This window comes from Schistocerca cancellata, chromosome 1 (assembly GCF_023864275.1).
Source record: "Schistocerca cancellata isolate TAMUIC-IGC-003103 chromosome 1, iqSchCanc2.1, whole genome shotgun sequence".
NCBI classification, from domain to species: domain Eukaryota; kingdom Metazoa; phylum Arthropoda; class Insecta; order Orthoptera; family Acrididae; genus Schistocerca; species Schistocerca cancellata.
Genome location: NC_064626.1, coordinates 654,670,859 through 654,693,474, shown reverse-complemented (window position 1 = coordinate 654,693,474; position 22,616 = coordinate 654,670,859). Strand labels below are relative to the sequence as shown.

The 22,616-nt window shown below is 39.1% G+C and overlaps 1 protein-coding gene across 1 annotated transcript in view; it reads right to left on the bottom strand.

Annotated features, from left to right (window-relative positions):
• Positions 1–22,616, bottom strand: part of LOC126183608 (5'-3' exoribonuclease 2 homolog) — a 449,636-nt gene that overhangs the window by 333,432 nt on the left and 93,588 nt on the right. The window contains exons 9-10 of the mRNA XM_049925723.1: positions 4,172–4,285; positions 907–1,128 (exon numbers count right to left, since the gene is read on the bottom strand). Of these exons, the coding sequence (XP_049781680.1) occupies positions 907–1,128; positions 4,172–4,285 (336 nt within the window). The remainder of the gene's footprint in view (positions 1–906; positions 1,129–4,171; positions 4,286–22,616) is intronic.

Below are 22,616 nucleotides of genomic sequence, written 5' to 3'. Positions count from 1 at the left end.
CCTCTGTGCCTAGGTACACCTTATACAACTGAGGTGCAGCAGGTTCCCCAAAGGTTGCCCGCTAACGACTGTTCCACCTCAAGAGCCATGCATTTCATCAATGAGCATCACACCATGAAATTGAGTTTTTTTTTTTTTTTTTAAATACAGGTTTTTACCATCCTTACAATCCAAGTGGTCACACCACGATCATCATTTACTGTGACACACAATGACTACTGTTGTGCCATACATTGGTCACCGATGTATGGCCAGAGCTTAGGTGACGAGGACTGGCGACAGGTACCAGCTCCCACTGCAGCAACCCTGACAATGAATGCTGAGCCCCTAAGGGCAGCATCACCTGGGTACAAGTGGGGAATTGGGTAAATGATGCTATAAATCATGACAATTGATTTGTGAACTTTTTACATAAAATATTATTTAAAAAAATTTCGACAGCTCTTTACACAAACACTTTAACAAGTCATTTAACATGTTCTTATTAGTGTTTGACCTCCTCTATAGTAGTCAATGAGGACACTAACTTGAAAATATAAATTATTGGAGGCACATATTTCCCAGTTGAAAAGACCATTATTGCAGTTTGTAATACATTCATTTGGTCCAGAGGACTACTACATCTGCTATTTCATAGCAAAAGTATGCGGTCAAAACAATGTATGTTTAAAGTTAGCCATTAGCTCAACTAATTGTTGAGTTTTCAATAAATTCTTAATAGCACTGGTATAAAAATGCACTTTCATTAATAGTAATTACCAAGCAGTATTGAGCTATTTAGTGTAAAAATCAAGCATCAAGAATACTGATCAACAAGATTTGTGTCACTATAAAATCTTAATATCTATTCCAAAAATACTGTACGCAAGAGATAAATTAATAGCCATTAGTAGAGTCATCACAAACCTGATAATAATACCGCAGCACCCAACAGAGGCCACGGACATATTCATGTGCCACACGGACACGGAATTCAACGTTATCAGGTCCCACATCAAATTTAGATTCATAATAGCGGTCCTTGAAACCATCTTCCCACAAGCGAACTTCATCATTAACCTCTTCTTCCTCTGAGTCTGAGTTATCTTCCATTTCATTTGATTTCCTTTTAACACCACGGTTTGCACCCTAAAACAGCACGAGTTTAGCACTGTCTTCTTCTGATAACACACATTTAAATGACGCAAGTACTTTGTTGTTTTATATACAAAATTGTAACCTATGGAAAATCCAGGATGAAATGTAACAATACTATGAAAAGAAAAGTTGATACTCACCATATAGCGGAGATGCAGTCACAGATAGGCACAAAAAAAAGTGACATAAATAAGCTTCCGGCCAACAAGGCCTTTGTTGAAAATACACAACACACACACACACACACACACACACACACACACACACACACACACACGACTGCAGTTGGGCGTGCATGTGCGTGTTCTATTTTCAACGAAGCCCTTCTGGGCTGAAAGCTTATTAGTGACAGTCGTTCTGTTGTGCCTATCTGCAACTCAGCATCTCTGCTATAGGGTGGGTAGCAACATCCTTTTTCATAAAATTGTAACCTATATACTACAGGCAGAAGCTTCCATGGAGATAAAAGAAAAGCAACAACAATCTTTAAGAAAAATAGACTGGTGTACAAAACTTCTGTACTATACTGAAGCAGTTCTTTTTATGTATGAGTCAAGTTTCATCTAACTCTTTTACTTGGCAGTGACACAGCATTTAAAAATTACTTCTGTCCTTAAGTTTTGCAGATCAATGTGTATTTACAGGGTGTTTCAAAAATGACCGGTATATTTGAAAAGGTAATAAAAACTAAACGAGCAGCGATAGACATACACTGTTTGTTGCAATATGCTTGGGACAACAGTACATTTTCAGGCAGACAAACTTTCGAAATTACAGTAGTTACAATTGTCAACAACAGATGGCGCTGCGGTCTGGGAAACTCTATAGTACGATATTTTCCACATATCCACCATGCGTAGCAATAATATGGCGTAGTCTCTGAATGAAATTACCCGAAACCTTTGACAACGTGTCTGGCAGAATGGCTTCACATGCAGATGAGATGTACTGCTTCAGCTGTTCAATTGTTTCTGGATTCTGGCGGTACACCTGGTCTTTCAAGTGTCCCCACAGAAAGAAGTCACAGGGGTTCATGTCTGGCGAATAGGGAGGCCAATCCACGCCGCCTCCTGTATGTTTCGGATAGCCCAAAGCAATCACACGATCATCGAAATATTCATTCAGGAAATTAAAGACGTCGGCCGTGCAATGTGGCCGGGCACCATCTTGCATAAACCACGAGGTGTTCGCAGTGTCGTCTAAGGCAGTTTGTACCGCCACAAATTCACGAAGAATGTCCAGATAGCGTGATGCAGTAATCGTTTCGGATCGGAAAAATGGGCCAATGATTCCTTTGGAAGAAATGGCGGCCCAGACCAGTACTTTTTGAGGATGCAGGGACGATGGGACTGCAACATGGGGCTTTTCGGTTCCCCATATGCGCCAGTTCTGTTTATTGACAAAGCCGTCCAGGTAAAAATAAGCTTCGTCAGTAAACCAAATGCTGCCCACATGCATATCGTCGTCATCAATCCTGTCCACTATATGGTTAGCGAATGTCTCTCGTGCAGCAATGGTAGCGGCGCTGAGGGGTTGCCACGTTTGAATTTTGTATGGATAGAGGTGTAAACTCTGGCGCATGAGACGATACGTGGACGTTGGCGTCATTTTGACCGCAGCTGCAACACGGCGAACGGAAACCCGAGGCCGCTGTTGGATCACCTGCTGCACTAGCTGCGCGTTGCCCTCTGTGGTTGCCGTACGCGGTCGCCCTACCTTTCCAGCACGTTCATCCGTCACGTTCTCAGTCCATTGAAATTTTTCAAACAGATCCTTTATTGTATCGCTTTTCGGTCCTTTGGTTACATTAAACCTCCGTTGAAAACTTTGTCTTGTTGCAACAACACTGTGTTCTAGGCGGTGGAATTCCAACACCAGAAAAATCCTCTGTTCTAAGGAATAAACCATGTTGTCCACAGCACACTTGCACGTTGTGAACAGCACACGCTTACAGCAGAAAGACGACGTACAGAATGGCGCACCCACAGACTGCGTTGTCTTCTATATCTTTCACATCACTTGCAGCGCCATCTGTTGTTGAAAATTGTAACTACTGTAATTTCGAAAGTTTGTCTGCCTGAAAATGTACTGTTGTCCCAAGCATATTGCAACAAACGGTGTATTTCTATCGCTGCTCGTTTAGTTTTTATTGCCGTTTCAAATATACCGGTCATTTTTGAAACACCCTGTAGTTACCACAAATGGATTTCAAAGATGGATGGGAAGAACAATTTTTATTTGATGAAACAGTTATCTATCTATACAGCACTTATGATCTGCCTGAAACTACAGTGCAGTAGACAATCAACACAAACAATTCTGGACAAGACAAAAAGTTCAGCAATCATGCAGCTCAGAATAGATGTGACAGAAATAAAACCTGATAATCAATGGGAGTAACAAGGAATATTTTTGTGATGAGGACAAAGATTTCCTGCAGCAGTAGATCCAAGAACATTATACCAGAAAGGGAACAAAACATGATTATCTAGTTGCAGTAAACAAAGCTCTGGCTATCTTGGTACTAAAGCATGCTTAATACTATGAAACATAGCTCCTGTTTAAGATACTTTCTTGTCCACTGTCAATGCGTTGGAGAATATTCCTTAATAAAATTAAGTGCAAGAACTCTAAGAGGAAAAAGTTGAAATTATTACATTTAGTTTCTTAGTTCACTAAATCTGCAACTATTTCTTCCAGGATACATTTTGAGGGGGGATATTAGACAGAAATAGGAAAGGTCATCAGTATACGCTTTTAATGTAGCACTAAAGACCGAAGTATTAGTTACGTACTCAACAGACTGCTGCTGATTTGAATGTGTGTAATTCAAGTCAGTGTCCTTTTTGTTCTAGATGACATTAATTAAAGAAGCAGCTTTCTAATATTGATAAAAAAAATCATTGTGCTGCTTGTGCTTGTGACTGATTCAAAATATTTACTGTGAAGTTCAGGGTGTGGGTAGTTTCTAGCAGAATTTCACTAATTGATACTACTGCAAAAATTATAATAGCAATTATCTTTGCAAGCTCACCTCTGGCACAATTAGGGCATTGAGCCCAGTATTTGAGGCATTCATTGCTTGCATGCGCATTCTGTACGCTTCTTGACGTGGATTCTGGATAGGGTTGACTGGCTGTCCCACAGGCTGCAAGAATAAGAATGTCATATGAAAAAAAATCACCACTGTATTTCCACTGATTATCCAATGTAGACATTTAATATACCATGTGCACAAACAAAAACTTTTAGCCTCTATCAATTTCAATTGCTGTAAAACTTGACTTTCTTCTGTAGCCCTTCAAAATATTATTTTCCATAACATCTGGTACATTATTACTGGCTTTGTTCGAGTAGCAGTCTAAAACCATCACACGCCAAAATGTTATTCGAGCAGTGACAAATATTTTCAATGTTTCAGATTAACAGTGACCTATTTGAAACCTATTTGAACAGCAACTTCAAACTGGTCAGAGATTGTTGGCAATTTTCTGAATGGGTTCCAGAATGCTCCTCAAACTGGAAGTCATATGCATGCTTTTAGCCACTCTTTCATCTGATTTATTGAATTATTTAATGAAGCTCATTCATTTGTATCTTAAGATGCATTTTTGAAGTAATTCAAGAACTTTTTATTCATCTTCAGTTTCTATTTTCTGTAAGTATAATAACTTATCCATAAAGATTTTTTCCCTTCTTTTTGATGACGTAAAAGAATCACTATTTGGAGTATTAAAAGGATGAAAATATTAATTTTATGGAAGAAGTTATCTTCATTTTTAAGGCAAAAATAATCATAAAATAGGAATAATTTTAATTCACCTAATCCTGCAAAATAAACATTATCAGCGTTATTAGGAAATTTTTCTGTGTACAGTGATAATTAGCTCCAATATTTGTTAACCAATAGGACGAAGCACTAGAACAACTAACTACATCTACAATATCATCTCATTTCAAACCCAGGCAAAAGAATAATGAGGGAAATGGGGCATCAATGTTACTTGAGCTAGTGTGGACAGAAAACTATTTACCATATTTTGGGTACTCAAGTTTATAGGAAAGATGTTCAAACTGTGCACTGCAGGATTTGTGTCATTAGTAGTGTTAGGGTCACGACTTGCCATTAGTCACTAGTACTGATACTGTAATAGAGGGTTGAAACACAAGCATCAACGTGCATTACAGTTTCACAGAGTCAACAGGTGTCTGAACAATATGAACATGGCTTTACTCGTGAAGCCGTTTTATTGAATCAACAGCAGCAGCGCTGCTGCTCTTTGTGAATATTAACACATTAAAGGAATGCGGAAGGGTCCTCTTCCCACACAGAGACTGAAGAACACAATTGGGAAGTTCGAATTAACTGGCGATTTGGGAAATGCCCATGGGGGAGACTGACTGCCAATTGTGCCAAAAATAGTTGAAGAAGTTACTGGTGTTGGACACAATGTGTGATATTTAAGCAGTGCATGAGCTGTCATGACAGCTGAACATTCCATGGTTCAACATTCAAAAAGTGCTTCAAACAATTGTGAAATGGTGTCTATAGTGTGGTTCCAGGCTGTCATGGATGCAGATGGTTGTTACACTGAGCAATATTTATAACCTGGAACATAGAAACGGTACACAACTGACAAATGTTACCCCTCTCATGCAGAAATTAAAATGTGTTTCAATGGTTTATTCATTATTTTTCTTCTGCATGGCTTCACAAATATTTCCACAAAGTTTTATTGCACTACGATCACTTGATTTTCATGGTGTCCCTCTCAAAGTTTAATTATAGCTATCCTGTAAGTCACATTGAAATAAGCAAGACAGCATATGAAAAATCTATATTAAAGATTTTCAGAGTATTTCGAATGAGTCTCCTCACATGACAACTGAAGTTTTGTTCGAGCCCAGAATACTACAGAAAAATTGTTCCCATTCTTGGAACATAAAAGCCTAAATATTGAAGAGAAGAGAGAGCGTGCTGTACAGAAACTTATGTCTAGAACAATGGCCAGGGAAACCAGACATAATATAATAAATTTATTTTATTTCCGTCTACCAAAACAAGGGAAAAACAAATACACTAGTGGACTGTCTACGTTTTAAAACAACAAAATAAGCTATAATGAAAAGTATTACCAACATATATGTGGAAAACATGCACTTAAATATGACAAGGTATATTAGTTTTAAAACATGGCCTAATGTAATCAACCCACAGCGACATCATCAAACGATACATACAAAATCAACGTAGCATCATCACACATATTTAAATATGGTATACACTAGGTCACAGTGTCATCAGAATCATCTTGTTCAAAGTGCTACTGTTTATGACAAAATCACTCCAGTAGCCACAACATGTTTGTGTCATATGCTTAATAGATGTCACTGCTGTAAGCCTACATGTATTCATCTATTATATTATTATACAAAATGTACCATCCGCAGACCAATATGACCACCAAGATCCATGCTGCGTCTGACTTGGAGCTGGCAGTATGGTCTCTTCACCGGTAGGTGAGGCTGCAAACATGCTCCAGGAACTCACAATCCCTGTTCTACACAACTAGCAAAGCTAGACAATTGATGACAAGCAAACATGACTCATACACAAGTAATGACAAAATTACCCCAGGTGGACAATCCACCCACTCCAAAGTGGCAACCAAGCATTCTGACTCTGAGGAGCTTGGGCTTATACGAGAAAGCAAGCCGGAGTGCTCTGGTAAACTTTCAAGAAAAACACATATATGGGCACTTTCAATATTCAACTTATTGAAGCAGAAAAATTACAAAACCTCACAACAGAACTCAGGAAGCAGAAATTCAAATTCTCGCCTTGCAAGAAACACACTATACAGATTCAGAAATGATAGACTACAATAATCACAGAATCTTCAAAAGTGTAACAAACAAGAAAATTGGCAAAGGAACAGCACTATTTGGAATGGCCTTTATTGTAGACATAACAGTGCTGGACTCAGAAACAGATGGGAAACCCATCAACAATCGACTAATGACCCTAAGTATCAAACACACAAACAAAAACTACACCTTTATTAGTGTACATGTACCAACAAATGGTGGTGATAAAAAAAGAGCCTGAAAAAACAGAAAGATTCTGGGAAGAACTTGAAACAGTGATGGCCAAAATTCCAAAAGATATGTGAAAATACTACTTGGTGACTTCAATGCACAAATTGGCAGAGAACACAAATACAAGAAGACAGTAGGAAACTATCCAGCACACAAATTTACCTTACAAATGGTGCATGACTCATTGAATGATGCCAACAAAACAACCTAAAAATTATGTCAACCTTACTTCAGAAGCATCCCAAAAAACAAAAAACGTGGTGATCACCCATCCACCATTTGGGAGAACTCCAGACTGATCATGTTGCAATATCATATGACTACCAAAAACAAATTCACGATGTGAAAGTATGCAGAGGTGCAGATATCAATTCGAGTCATTATTTAACCAGAATAAATATTAAATTCATGCCCCAGAGGAAATTCGAAAGAAAAACACTATTGATCCCAAAATTTGAATTATACAAAATCAAAGACTCCAAAATCACTGAAAAATGGGAAGAACAATACGCAGAAGATTACGAGAAATTTCAAACTAAAATCATCAAAACTGCAAAAGATCTGATCCCTCTTCACAAAACACCAAAACACCCTTGGTGGAATCAAGAATGCGAGAATGCACTAGAAGAAAGAAGAAAAGCATTTCAAAATTACAATTGTAGCAAATCAGATGAAAAACAGAAGAAATTTTTCGAAATGCACAAACACACTTCCAAGATTCTAAGACAAACTAAATGAAAGTATGTCAGTGAGCAACTGCAGTCAATTAAAAAAAATTTCTATACGAGCTTCACAAACTAGACCAAAGAGTACACACCACAAAACCTTTGCTTTCGAAAACAAGATTGTAAATTGGCCGTGACAAATAAAGAAAATTGCCAAGTACTAGCCACATATTTTTCAAAGCTTTTAAACTGTCAAGAACTCAAAGACAGATTCCCGAAAGTGCAGCCAGAAATCCCACCACAGAACTCGTCATCACCAACACGAGAAGAAATTTATATGCAAATCAAGAAATTTGAAAGTAATTTAAAAGTAATTAAGCATCAGGGGAGGACGGAACTGTAGCAGAACTCTTGAAGAATTTAGGCCCAAATTCACTCAAAGAAATTACTCAAATAATCCAAACCATCTGGCCAATCGAAAAAAATCCCAGATGACTGGAAGATTACTACGATTCATCCACTATATAAAAAAGGTAATAAATTAGGATCTCCCTACTGCCAGTCACCTACAAAATTCTATGAGCTTGTCCATTGAATAGAACACAACAATAATTAGAACTCAAAGTAGCAGAACATCAAGCAGGATTCAGACCAAACAGATCATGTCCGAAGCTAATCTTCAACCTCAAAATCTTACTCAAAATGAGAGCTCTCAGACAAAAACCTGTAGTATGCATATTTGTAGATTTCAAAAAAGCATAAGATTCAATAGACGGGTCCACACTATTCAAAATTTTAGAAGAGAGAGGATTAGATCCCAAAACACAAGAATCACAAAACAAAGAGTAATTGGCACAAAATCTGAAGTAAAATTTATGAGGAAGATCTCATTCAAACAGGTGTGAGACAAGTTGATGGACACTCTCCTATTCTGTTCAATGTAGTTCTAGATGAAGTTATGCAAGAATGGGAGAAAGAACTCAAGAAATGTGGGGTTTTGAAGCCAATCTGATTGGGTGTTGCCAAAAACAACCTCTACATAGCATATCTTGCATTTGAGGACAATCTGCTGATACTAACAGAGGATGAGCAGACTGCAGTCAAAAGGCTGGAAATACTCTAAGAATGTGCAGAAAATATAGGTTTACAAATTTCATTTGAGAAAACTTAATTACTTTGTTCCAAAACAGAAATTGCAAGCTTGAAAACAAAGTACGGTAAAATTAACAGGGTCCCATACTTTAAATATCTTGGAGAATTCATCGAACGGACAGGTATTAAAAAATCTTACAGCAACATCGCCTCCAAAAAATTAAAACAGGATTATGGTTAATGCAAAACCTCTACAACGAAAAAATCAATGTCAAGATGGGCAAAATTTTGACACTACAATAGTGTCATAAAACCAGCAATCCTATACGTAAGTTAAACACTAACCCTTAAAAACACTAACCAATAACAGAAAACAACAACTTAAAGATATCAAAAAAGAAGAAAGAAAGATCGTCAGGACAATTCTAGGAGGAAGACATACCCATGACGGTTATAGGCTACAATCAATTAAAACAACAGAAAAGTTTTCGAACATCGAAACTGATATTAGGAAAAGGAGAAAGAAATTTTGTTGGCCATCTCAGCCGACTACCAGAAAATCAACTGACAAAGAGAATAATAAATTATGTAACCTCGCTTAAGAATTCCACACCTTGGCTAGATGAAATTCGAAAAGACCTAAATAATGCAAACATAAGACCAGCCGGCATCCTGGAAAGACACACATTCAGACACAAAGTAGAGAAATGGGAAGTTACATCAGAGCTACCAAAAGAAAAACAGTACAGACCAAAGTGGTCGGATGAAAGTAAACAAGCCTTTTCGGAAAGAATGAAAGCCTACTGGAAGAAAAAGAAGAACTTGAAGAAAGGCTGATTGAGTTATTTGTTTAACATCTTCCATTTCTGGTAAGAATTCACCAATAATAATAATAATAATAATAATAATAATAATAATAATAATAATAATAATAATGTTTGCGTGTGTGTTCACTCAGCCTGTATATCTTGCCTACCTTCCCCATAGCTCCACACAACCCCCTCCTGCCCCCTCGATTGATCCGTGTTCAGCCTTCCAAGGCCCATCCACCGTGCCAACCCACAACCAAATCTGAGGGGGGTGCGATGGGGAGGTTCCCTTGTAAGTGTAACAGTATGGTGTTGCAGAAAAGTCGTAAGGGGAGTATAGCAACTATGAGCATGTAACCAGTGCATGTATGCATAATGATATGTAATTCTGAGATATTTCTATGATGATTTTGATAAAAACATAATGACATGCAAACTGGAACCACATGGTCTGATGAAAGGAAAAGAGCTCATTCCGAGAGAATGAAAACAATTTGGGCAGAGAGAAAGTCTAAAAGAAAATAACTGAATGCCCCGTGATTGTACTTCGTGTGGTCCAGTAGGGCCCAAACGTGAATAATAATAATAATAATAATAATAATACACAAAATCCATTTAAAGAAGTGTGCAACATGTAAAGTCTATGGTGGGCTTGCCAATTGTATACATTATTACAGTGATAAACTGCAATAAATTAAAAAAAAAAAACGACTTAAGTTAATTTCAGATTGTTAAAAGGAAACCGTTAAATAATGATATGTAATTCTGAGATATTTCTATGATGATTTTGATAAAAACATAATGACATGCAAAAGAACAAGCTTACGGAGCTAACAGAATAGCATAAAAATGATAAAATAAGTAGGGAAAGAAGCCAAATTGAGAAACAACTGTAGTAAGGAATCAGCACCCTTGGTTGACATCGCCACCTGAATGCCACAAAGGCAAGAAATGGTCAGAGGTTTTTAACCGCTAAGGGGTCTCTCATGCCGTGTAACATGCCATTCCAAGACTGTACCAGTCTTACATAGTTAATGAAATGTATTATAAAACTGAGAATGGACAAGTCAGCAAGAGAGAGATATGTTCAATGGAAGAAAGTAAAAGAAAACATGTAATCCACTCTACACTAGGTAAAGACAACAACCAAACATATGTAAGAGAGGTGTTCAAGGCTTAAAGCGGAACATTGTCAAATGAAGCAAAGTAGGCTTTGCATACAAAATCTTTCTGCACTTTGAGCACACTTGCTGGTTCTCACACATGGTGCAAAAATGCCATGCTCTCAACTTGCTGGAAAAGCTTGAAATTTATTAAGCAAAAAATACTTTTCATTAAGGCCTATTTTATTGTTTTAAGATGTATATGGTCCACTATAGACCACACCATGTAGGAAGGTGCTTCCGCACAGAGGCAGAGTGATGTGGAACCATGGAGGGGATGAGATCTGTGCATGTGTGGAAGCAGAGAGAAGGCAAACAAAGTCCATGTTACCGAACTGGGTTGCTGAGGACAACAATCAGGCTCATTTGCCTGTAGTACACCATATTACATGTTCAAATCTATGAGGATAATAATACATTTTAAAACTGGTTTTGATCAATCAAATATGTGAGAGAGATCTTCCTTCACATCTTAACATTGTGTCCGCTGCTCCACAGCTACAGTCCTTGTGACGTTTGAAGGCAAGAACAGCTTTGTGAAAATGACAAGGACAATTTTTCTCAAAATGACAACTGGCGAACAACAAGATCATAGAGGCTGCTTGCAATAATTGTTACTTATTGCGATTTGAACTATAAGTTGAAATGCAGTACACAACAAAATTAACTTCATACTTAAGCCGAAAACATTATACACTCCTGGAAATTGAAATAAGAACACCGTGAATTCATTGTCCCAGGAAGGGGAAACTTTATTGACACATTCCTGGGGTCAGATACATCACATGACCACACTGACAGAACCACAGGCACATAGACACAGGCAACAGAGCATGCACAATGTCGGCACTAGTATAGTGTATATCCACCTTTCGCAGCAATGCAGGCTGCTATTCTCCCATGGAGACGATCGTAGAGATGCTGGATGTAGTCCTGTGGAACGGCTTGCCATGCCATTTCCACCTGGCGCCTCAGTTGGACCAGCGTTCGTGCTGGACGTGCAGACCGCGTGAGACGACGCTTCATCCAGTCCCAAACATGCTCAATGGGGGACAGATCCGGAGATCTTGCTGGCCAGGGTAGTTGACTTACACCTTCTAGAGCACGTTGGGTGGCACGGGATACATGCGGACGTGCATTGTCCTGTTGGAACAGCAAGTTCCCTTGCCGGTCTAGGAATGGTAGAACGATGGGTTCGATGACGGTTTGGATGTACCGTGCACTATTCAGTGTCCCCTCGACGATCATCAGTGGTGTACGGCCAGTGTAGGAGATCGCTCCCCACACCATGATGCCGGGTGTTGGCCCTGTGTGCCTCAGTCGTATGCAGTCCTGATTGTGGCGCTCACCTGCACGGCGCCAAACACGCATACGACCATCATTGGCACCAAGGCAGAAGTGACTCTCATCGCTGAAGACGACACGTCTCCATTCGTCCCTCCATTCACGCCTGTCGCGACACCACTGGAGGTGGGCTGCACGATGTTGGGGCGTGAGCGGAAGACGGCCTAACGGTGTGCAGGACCGTAGCCCAGCTTCATGGAGACGGTTGCGAATGGTCCTCGCCGATACCCCAGGAGCAACAGTGTCCCTAATTTGCTGGGAAGTGGCGGTGCGGTCCCCTACGGCACTGCGTAGGATCCTACGGTCTTGGCGTGCATCCGTGCGTCGCTGCGGTCCGGTCCCAGGTCGACGGGCACGTGCACCTTCCGCCGACCACTGGTGACAACATCGATGTACTGTGGAGAACTCACGCCCCACGTGTTGAGCAATTCGGCAGTACGTCCACCCGGCCTCCCGCATGCCCACTATACGCCCTCGCTCAAAGTCCGTCAACTGCACATACGGTTCACGTCCACGCTGTCGCGGCTTGCTACCAGTGTTAAAGACTGCGATGGAGCTCCGTATGCCACGGCAAACTGGCTGACACTGACGGCGGCGGTGCACAAATGCTGCGCAGCTAGCGCCATTCGACGGCCAACACCGCGGTTCCTGGTGTGTCCGCTGTGCCGTGCGTGTGATCATTGCTTGTACAGCCCTCTCGCAGTGTCTGGAGCAAGTATGGTGGGTCTGACACACCGGTGTCAATGTGTTCTTTTTTCCATTTCCAGGAGTGTAGTTGCTCTACAACTGCCTGTACTCCACACCCTCTTTTTTTTTTTAATGCATGTGCGTGTTGGTGAGTTTGACTGCAGTTAAGTGTAAATCACAGTGCGCAGAAAGTATTACTGGTGGCAAAGACTAGTGCAAAAGACTATCATAAAACATTGTCAGCATGTTATCACATATTTTGGTGTCAATGGGTATTATGAGTGTAAACTAACTTGTTCAACATTACATGAGAGACAGCATTTATGATCCACTGAACAAGCAAACAATTAACAACCTTCTGTGTACAACTCGAGAAAATGCTGACTGATACTGTCGAAAACCAGGGGTATCATGACAGGTAATCCTTCATGTCATTTTAAGCCATTTTCCAATTCATGCCTTGAAAATGTCAAATTATCAGACTTTGGGGGAAATTTATCCAGCCACATTCTCGCGAGTAATTAGATCATACAAGATGCAGTATGTTGAAAACTATAGTTTGTATACTTCATACGAAACAATTCTTAAGCAATAAAGGCTACGAAGTTATCATTATCCTATGTATGCAATTGATATGTTGACAAACGCATTTTTTAAAATCAAGAAATATTATTACTTTACTTTGTTCCAAAGTCTACATCATAATACCAGTGTCACTGCCATCTGATTCCATGTCCAAACCATCTGATTGTAAATACAGGATGATCAGTTCCAGGTTTATATCTATCTTTATCTCTCTATCAAAGATTTCTTTCTGAAACTTATCAGCATGTCACAAACAGCATGCCAGCACTGAAGGAGGGATGTTGTCCACTGCTTCACGTGCAAGCGATTTAGTGTCTGTTATCTTGAATGTTTAGTTTACCCCCCCCCCCCCCCCCAATAGCATTTTAACCTGTGCCCAAATTAATTCTATTGGATTATACTGATAACAATACATGGCTAAATGCAAAACTGTGAGATCACATTCACTTTCAAAAAAATCAAATTTGTACATTCTTCCATGTGACTTGTATAAATTAAAGAGCTACAGGAGTTCAGCAGAAGTCTGATTGTACTGAACAAAATATGTTTATTTTTAAGCCAGAGCACAATATCTGCTTTCCTTGTGCTTGCACTTGGTGTTTTCTCTGCAACATCTGGCATGCTAATTACAATGGCCCACTTGGAATACAGTTTGGTAAGAACTGTTTAATGAATGAATCACTTCTTGAAATTGACAGCATTCATTTCTGAATGGTAGTCACAGCTGTTTATCTTACACCTAAATGGAAGTTTACTCTCAGGAACAAAACTAGAAGAGCCAGCATGCAGAATAATTACCCGACAAGTTTTCCCTGTGGGAACTTTAAAACCACCAGTACCATCATTCATTTTCCACCAGTTACTCATGGAATGATTCCGATTCACTCATGATTCGAAAAGGTAATACACTAATGAACTACCTCCTTATCTTGTGCTGTGCATCTTTATAAGGGGCGTGGTTCGTGCTACACCTATGTCACTTCTTTCCATTAAAAATTCTCTTCTAAACAAACTTGAAACCAATATTTTTTAAAATTCTTTGCATTGACAAGCATACCACCGAAACTTTTTTTTCACGCATAATTGTAACGATTTTTGTGAAGTCAGGTATTCACTACTTATATACATTTCAAACACGGAATTGTGTAAAATATCATTGTCAAAACCATCCATTTGTGCTATCAGTCTCTTGTGCTTTCAATGCTTTCCAGGCAAAATGAAACCAAATTCTCCTGATGTTTCTACAGCTCTAACACTTACCACTCTCTGTACAGTTCTTTCCACAACATACGCTTCTGCAGTTCATTCTTGTGTCTTAAAAATGTCAAAAATAGAAGTGCGACTTTCAGATTCACATTTGAAAAAGTTATAGTAAATAAGCCTACTCACCTGCTTGGGAAGCACTTCACTTTTATTGCTGTTGCCTGACATTTATTTGAAAATCACACTAACACATTTACAGATACACATTAATTAACAACTACAAAAACATAACATTAACATCTGAATGAATAATTTGGTCGCTCTCTGAATGAAACTACATTGTCACGAAGAACAGCAACAGCACAGCATGCAGGAGAGAGATTCTCGCAGTTTAGCTGTAACCCATGGCTAGCTGCTCGGAGAGAGAATGAGTCTTATCGGCTGCTCGCAGTTAATGCAGGGAGATCTGCAAAATGGCTGAATATTGGGCTGCCTTCCTACAAGATGCAAACTATAGTTGTATTTGATTTTCCAATGTTAGCTGTAGATCTGAAGATGGTCACCACTGACCAAAACCGGTAGTCTGAAGACCCAATAATTAGGTGATCATAGACAGACATAGCATTTGTAGACTTAGAGAAAGCTTTTGACAATGTTGACTGGAATACTCTCTTTCAAATTCTGAAGGTGGCAGGGGTAAAATACAGGGAGCAAAAGGCTATTTACAATTTGTACAGAAACCAGATGGCAGTTATAAGTCGAGGGACATGAAAGGGAAGCAGTGGTTGGGAAGGAAGTGAGACGGGGTTGTAGCTTCTCCCCGATGTTATTCAATCTGTATATTGAGCAAGCAGTAAAGGAAACAAAAGAAAAATTTGGAGTAGGTATTAAAATCCATGGAGAAGAAATAAAAACTTTGAGGTTCGCCGATAACATTGTAATTCTGTCAGAGACAGCAAAGGACTTGGAAGAGCAGTTGAACGGAATGGACAGTGTCTTGAAAGGAGGGTATAAGATGAACATCAACAAAAGCAAAACAAGGATAATGGAATGTAGTCGAATCAAGTCGGGTGATGCTGAGGGAATTAGATTAGGAAATGAGACACTTAAAGTAGTAAAGGAGTTTTGCTATTTGGGGAGCAAAATAACTGATGATGGTCGAAGCAGACAGGATACAAAATGTAGACTGGCAATGGCAAGGAAAGCGTTTCTGAAGAAGATAAATTTGTTAACATCTAGTATAGATTTAAGTGTCATGAAGTCATTTCTGAAAGTATTTGTATGGAGTGTAGCCATGTATGGAAGTGAAACAAGGACGGTAAATAGTTTGGACAAGAAGAGAATAGAAGCTTTTGAAATGTGGTGCTACAGAAGAATGCTGAAGATTAGATGGGTAGATCACATAACTAATGAGGAAGTATTGAATAGGATTGGGGAGAAGAGAAGTTTGTGGCACAACTTGACTAGAAGAAGGGATCGGTTGGTAGGACATGTTCTGAGGCATCAAGGGATCACCAATGTAGTACTGGAGGGCAGCGTGGAGGGTAAAAATCGTAGAGGGAGACCAAGAGATGAGTACACTAAGCAGATTCAGAAGGATGTAGGCTGCAGTAGGTACTGGGAGACGAAGAAGCTTGCACACGATAGAGTAGCATGGAGAGCTGCATCAAACCAGTCTCAGGACTGAAGACCAAAACAACAACAGACAGAAATAAAAGAAATTTATTCTACACTTTCTGGATCACTGTTCTATACGTGACGATGTTGAAGCTTTTAGGATACGATAACTCATACAGTATGAAGTCAACAACTTTCCTTTAATCAAGCCACACTGTAAACCCTCAAAAGTGGATGGTGTGATAAAAAAGCTTCTCAACATTTGCTATGAATGTCCTTTAATTGGTGGTGCACTTTGGTCGTCCAAATACTTTTGGAATGAAACACCTAACACTGAAAGTTACTAAGGCTCTAGTTAATACTGTGGTCCCATGACCAATGATAAATGAGAAGGAAGCTCTTTAGTGAATACAGATGATGAATGTGATAGTTTCTCATCACTTCGCCCTCCTTTTTTATAGTCTGAATAACTGCTCCCACAGATATCAAATGTTCCTTAGAAAAGACAGTGTTGGTATAGACGTGTAACATTGTTATATCTGTTTGTACATTTCAATAATAGGAGTGCACAATAAGGAGAAAAAGATTACAGAGTAGTGTACTGCCTCAAGAATTTCGATGCAAATTCTACAGACCCTCGGCTTCCCACAGTCTCGAACACCCAATATTTTATGTACGAGAGTGAGAGATGGAAATGTGTCTATTGTGCCACTGTTTACGTGTGTGCAGGATAGGCGTGTGTTACAATAAGACTGAAGTTGTGGCGGTCTATCGGCGCTGACAAGTGGTGGCCGTGCATGCCTTGGTAGCCATATGTCCGGTACAAGGAGTAATCAAGGGCTACTCTTTGGCACTGAAATAGTAGTGACTGTTGGGAACAAATGAAATATGTTTTATCTAGAGACTCATACACTCTGTTGTTTGACTTGCTAGGAGCAAGACCTGTTTTGACAAGGGTTATTAAAACCAAAAGAGACTGTAATAATATATGTTAAGTACTAATGTTTTCCAGACGGGGTTGATTTACGAGACTTGAAAGCACATGTGAAATTTGGGTAATTGTCTTATTGTGAAGAAGAAAATATAGCGGAGTTGATATGAAAGTATTCTGAGAGCAAGAAATCATTTCAAGGGTAGAGAAGTAGTTCAGTAATATTTCCCCTAACTAACACTAAGTCTTCGGAGAAGAAGCATTGTGAAGATCGACGCAGCCATCTATCCTGAGAAGATCGGCTGCACACAATGCATAAATCACCCGTGAGAGACTTGTGTGTCTTGTACCCCAGTGCCACACAGTCTCCGGTCGTTAGGAAAATGTTAGAATGTGGCGACCCAAATGACAGGACCTGAAGAAAGCGGGAATTTTGTGACAGAAATCGAGATACGAAGATATTGAGTTGCCATAGCAACCGATAATAACAAGACAAAGAAACTGTTATGCAGAACTGGATTCTGCCTAAACGAAAAAAGTGGTGAAAGAGTTAATAAGCACCATACAGAGTAAGACGTAGAGGATAATTCAACTAAGAAGATTTGGTATGGGAGGAATAAGCAGTCCTCATACGTATGTGATGAAGATGGGAGGGTTTGTATTAGTTATGACAGGGGTGGGTAGTTTAGGTACAAACATGACTAACACTACGCACGCACTACACCTTTAAAACGACCCTCGCAGACAAGTGTAACTGATTCTTCACCATTTGCCGTTCCATAGGAGTTGCTAAGATCTTTCTTTGGAGACTTCAAAGGTGAAGGTGAGAATGTCCATTCTGCAGCAGATGTTTAACATCATACCTCCTCCGGCTTCTCACTCAAGTACTGGCGAAGAGGGGTGGGAAGGGTTTTCCTGTCTTTGGGGCTATCTTCTTTCACTTCTTCGATCTTAGCGACCATCTCTACTTTTTCCTTTCTTACTTCTCATTTGAGTACCTATCTACCTTTCCCTCTTTCCATATGCATACACTTCTATCGCTGAAGTCCTCCTCAATTTCCATGGTTTTCAATAACCTTCAACTTATTTTACACAAGTAGGCTGAAGAAACAGGCTACACAACTACCCATACACATACACACAAAGAAACACAAAGACATAAACAGGAAAAGTACAGTTTGAGAGCTTGTAAGAACCATCAAGTGTTGTAAGGAGAAGTACGTGCACATGGTAAAGCATGAGCACATGGTATTATAGGTGATGGTTCCACACTGACTAATTCTAAAAATATATAAGTATATAAATAAGAATGACTTGAAAACTTGTTGAATAGGGGGACACTCTGATAACCTAATTAAAGATGATATACCCTTTGATAACCTAAGTATATATGGTAAGTAACGAATGGTATATAGAGGTATGGTAGAGAGGTTGAAAAGTAAAGGATGACTCTAGGATATGAAATGAAGTATTAATGAGCAATATTGGAGATTGAAGTAGATTTTTAATTTTATCGGATAACATTTAGTGATAGTATACATGAAGATGTATACTAGGATGATGAACCATGGGGCCTACTCACAAAGAATGGGGGGGGGGGGGCACCCAGTTTTTAGTGAATGAAAAAAAAAGGGCAGATAGGCAGACCAAAGAGAGGCTGACCTATACTGTGTGGGCAGGACACCAAGAGGGAGATTGACTTGTACCATAGAATATAGGAAGAAGAAAGGGGCGTACCTACCAGAATGGCAGGAGAAAGGTTACCCATAGGATCAACCCATAGGTAAGCGATAAGTACTGTACCTAAGGGGAAAAGGGCAGTATAGTGACAAATCACATATTTGGTAGGAATTATCCTGGTAAATTTGAATTCTTAATACCTATAGCGTTATTAAGATTTGTGGCTGTTGCAAAGAACAGGCTCATAAATTTTCTCTAGCATTCCTCCAGACTACAGAAAGCTGTATAGGATAGTACTAGTCCATACAAACAAAGGAAGGAGTTGAATAAAGGATTAAGGGAAAAGGATAAAATGTTTAAGGGTCCATGACACCTGGAATTTACGAGTGGAATTGAAAGGAGAGTCTTCAAAAGTCGGTGGAAAGACAAATATAGGGAGCTTATCCTGTGAAGTTCAAGAATTTATAAAAAACACATATATATCTAGAATTATGGAGTAAATGAATATCTTAGAGACGTCGATTGTCATTAAGTATGACGTCAATTTACATACTGAATATGTATAAAATATCGAGTGTTCCGAGTGTTAGAGCTAAGGAGAGGGATATGCAGTGCCTCAAGAATTTCGACACAAATTCTATTGACCCTCAGCTTTCCACAGTCTAGAACACCCAATATTTTACGTACGAGAGTGAGAGATGGAAATGTGTCTACTGCACCTCGTTTTATGTGTGTGCAGCATGGGCGTGTGTTACGAGAAAACTGAAGTTGTGGCAGTCTATCGCCACTGACAAGTGGTGGCTGCACACGCCTTGGAAGCCATATGTCCAGTACAAGGAGAATCAAGGGCTATTCTTTGGCACTGAAATAGTAGTGGCTGTTGGGAACAAAAAATATGTTTTATCTAGAGACTTGCTAGGAACAAAAACTGTTTTGACAAGGGTTATTAAAAAAAAAAAAGAGACTGTAATAATATATGTTAAGTACTAATGTTTTCCAGGCGAGGTTGATTTACAATAGTTGAAAGTGCATGTGAAACTTGTGTAATTGTCTTATTGTGCAAAAGAAAATATAGTGGAGTTGATATGAAAGTATTCTGATAGTAAGAAATCATTTCAAGGGTAGAGAAGTAGTTCATTAATATTTCCCTAACCAACATGAAGTCTTCGGAGAAGAAGCATTGTGAAGATTGACGCAGCCATCTGTCCTGAGAAGAAGATCGACCGCACACAAGATGTCAATCACCCGTGAGAGATATGTGAGTCTTTCACCCCAGTACCACAAAGTCTCCAGTTGTCAGGAAAACGTTATAATTACCCAATACAGCAATAACAAGTTGCCACTGTTAGTGACTAGCTAAGAGTGGCATTTGTCAACAATCAAAGGCTACCACATGGACAAGGAAAATAGAAAAAGTGTACTGAAACTGGTATGAGTATAGATACAAATAAACACACATGGGTATGACTTGTAAGACCATTTGCATAAATAAATAAATAAATAAGGGTAATAATTAAGAGATATTATGTTGAAAATTTTAAATAATAAAACTAAGGCTCCACTGGTCCTTCCAAGACAATTCCTACCCAAATTTTTCCTATGAAACACAGAATAAGGGGGTAAGAACTATCTATTAGTTTTTTCAGGGGGGAGGCGGGCACCTCTAGAACACAGTCTGTCTGTATCCACATTTTCAGACAGTCTTTTTCTGAATTCATCAAGGATTTCTTTGTATTTTAGTGTATCCTCTACAACAGTATGGTTTCACCACAACTGGCATGGCTGAACATCGCTGAGCACTGGCATCCAATATAAGGGCACAGACGTTGTTCCAAATATTATCCACTTGGTGCAGTTTAGCTCTACTCCAATCTTAACATGTTCACTATTGAGACACACAGCAGAATACAGCAGATTTGGTGATGAATTACACTGAGTAAAGGTTGAGGAAAACTATACTGAACTACAGAGCTTTGTAGAACGTAGTCTATACCAAGGTATGTGGGTGTTTCATTGTAGAAAAGAACAGTTTTCTCAAAATGTTCTGTAAGTTGACCAGTATCACGTATAAATTTTGGTTGGAACAGGCTGGAGCCCTAAAATGTGAAAGTAGTGGGGAAACGTTTTTAAATACTTTAACAATACTGCCTCTCCTGTTTCTGTGCCTTTATGTTGAACAGCTACTGCCCATTCATCAGCGTATGTGAATTGTATCAACACTTTCCTTTAGGTATGTCAGCAATATACCGAAAAAACTAATACTACTATGTCAGATCTTTGAGGGAGATCATTGTTAATTTTCCATTTGTTTGCTCCTTTCATTACTTATGGTGACTTTGAAAGGTCTAATTTGGTAGGCAAACTTTTTTTGCACAGGGTATGACATGAAGAAACTTACAGCTTAAGCCCTGCCTCCAGAGAGTGTGATACGCCACAGTCAGATCAATAAACACATCAGATGCTTTTAGTTATTTCTGGAAGCTTCCCTCTATGTAGGTGGACAGCGTTATTATCTGATATGCGCAACTGTTTTTGGTCAGAAATCGAATTACTCGACAGGGAATTTATTTAATATGAGGGAGATTATACGATCACAAATCACACCCTTCAGCACTTCATACACCTTGCTGAGTGATGATTAACATTATTTAGTCTACCTGATTTAAGGTTGGCAACTATTTTTATTCTCACAAAGAGGTAGCGTGTAGCTCCTGATCTCATTATACTGGTGATACACCTCGAGTGTCACTTAATTACCTGTTTTTTCAGTTAAGCAACAACTCTGAGTCGATACTATTGAAACTGCGAGATTTTCTCATTTTCATTTTTTATTTCATGGTGGCAGCAATTTTGGCAGTAAAAATAATGCAATTAGAGAGTTCTCATCAGATTATGATTTTAGTCTTTTAAATTCTGGTTACAGGTATACAATTCCTCATCGTATTCATCCCAGTCTGAGATTTATTCCCATGTAAAGTGCCTTGGTATGCAGTCTTCCACAGAGCTTATTACTACACCAACAAACCCATTGTAGTTCTGGCAGGTTGGAGGAATCTACCAAGTTGCCTATCAAATCTTTCTGCAAAAAGAGACCAGTTAGCCTAGCCAAAATTCCATTCAAGCTGGTGGCATGATGTTGGAAGGAGAATACCAATCCTCAAATCCAGTACTTCTGAGCACACTGAAAGAGAGGGAAATTAAAGAGTATTTTACAAAATGTTACCAGAGGTAGACTGTCATTTGAAGTGATGTATCAGAATTGCTTTCAGTTCTCAAAGCTACGGACAAAAGAGTTTTGATCTTTGGCATGAAAAGCAAAATGAGATTTTTTTTCTTCAGCCAAGTTTGCTAGAAACCTCTCCTTCATCCTGGCTCACTACTCTCCATCATCCAAGGTGTCTGTTAAAACTTCTATGCTGGTTGAAGAGTGAGGTAGTGACCACATTATTTGGTTCATAGAATAGGTGCAGGTTTATAAACGTTATTAAATGAAGGTATGTTGTTTATAAAGTGTTGTGATGTTTCAGTATCTGTTATGTTGAAATTGTTACTTCGTTTCTACAGTGACATGATAAGCTTGTTATGCAGATGAACGATGAGGAAT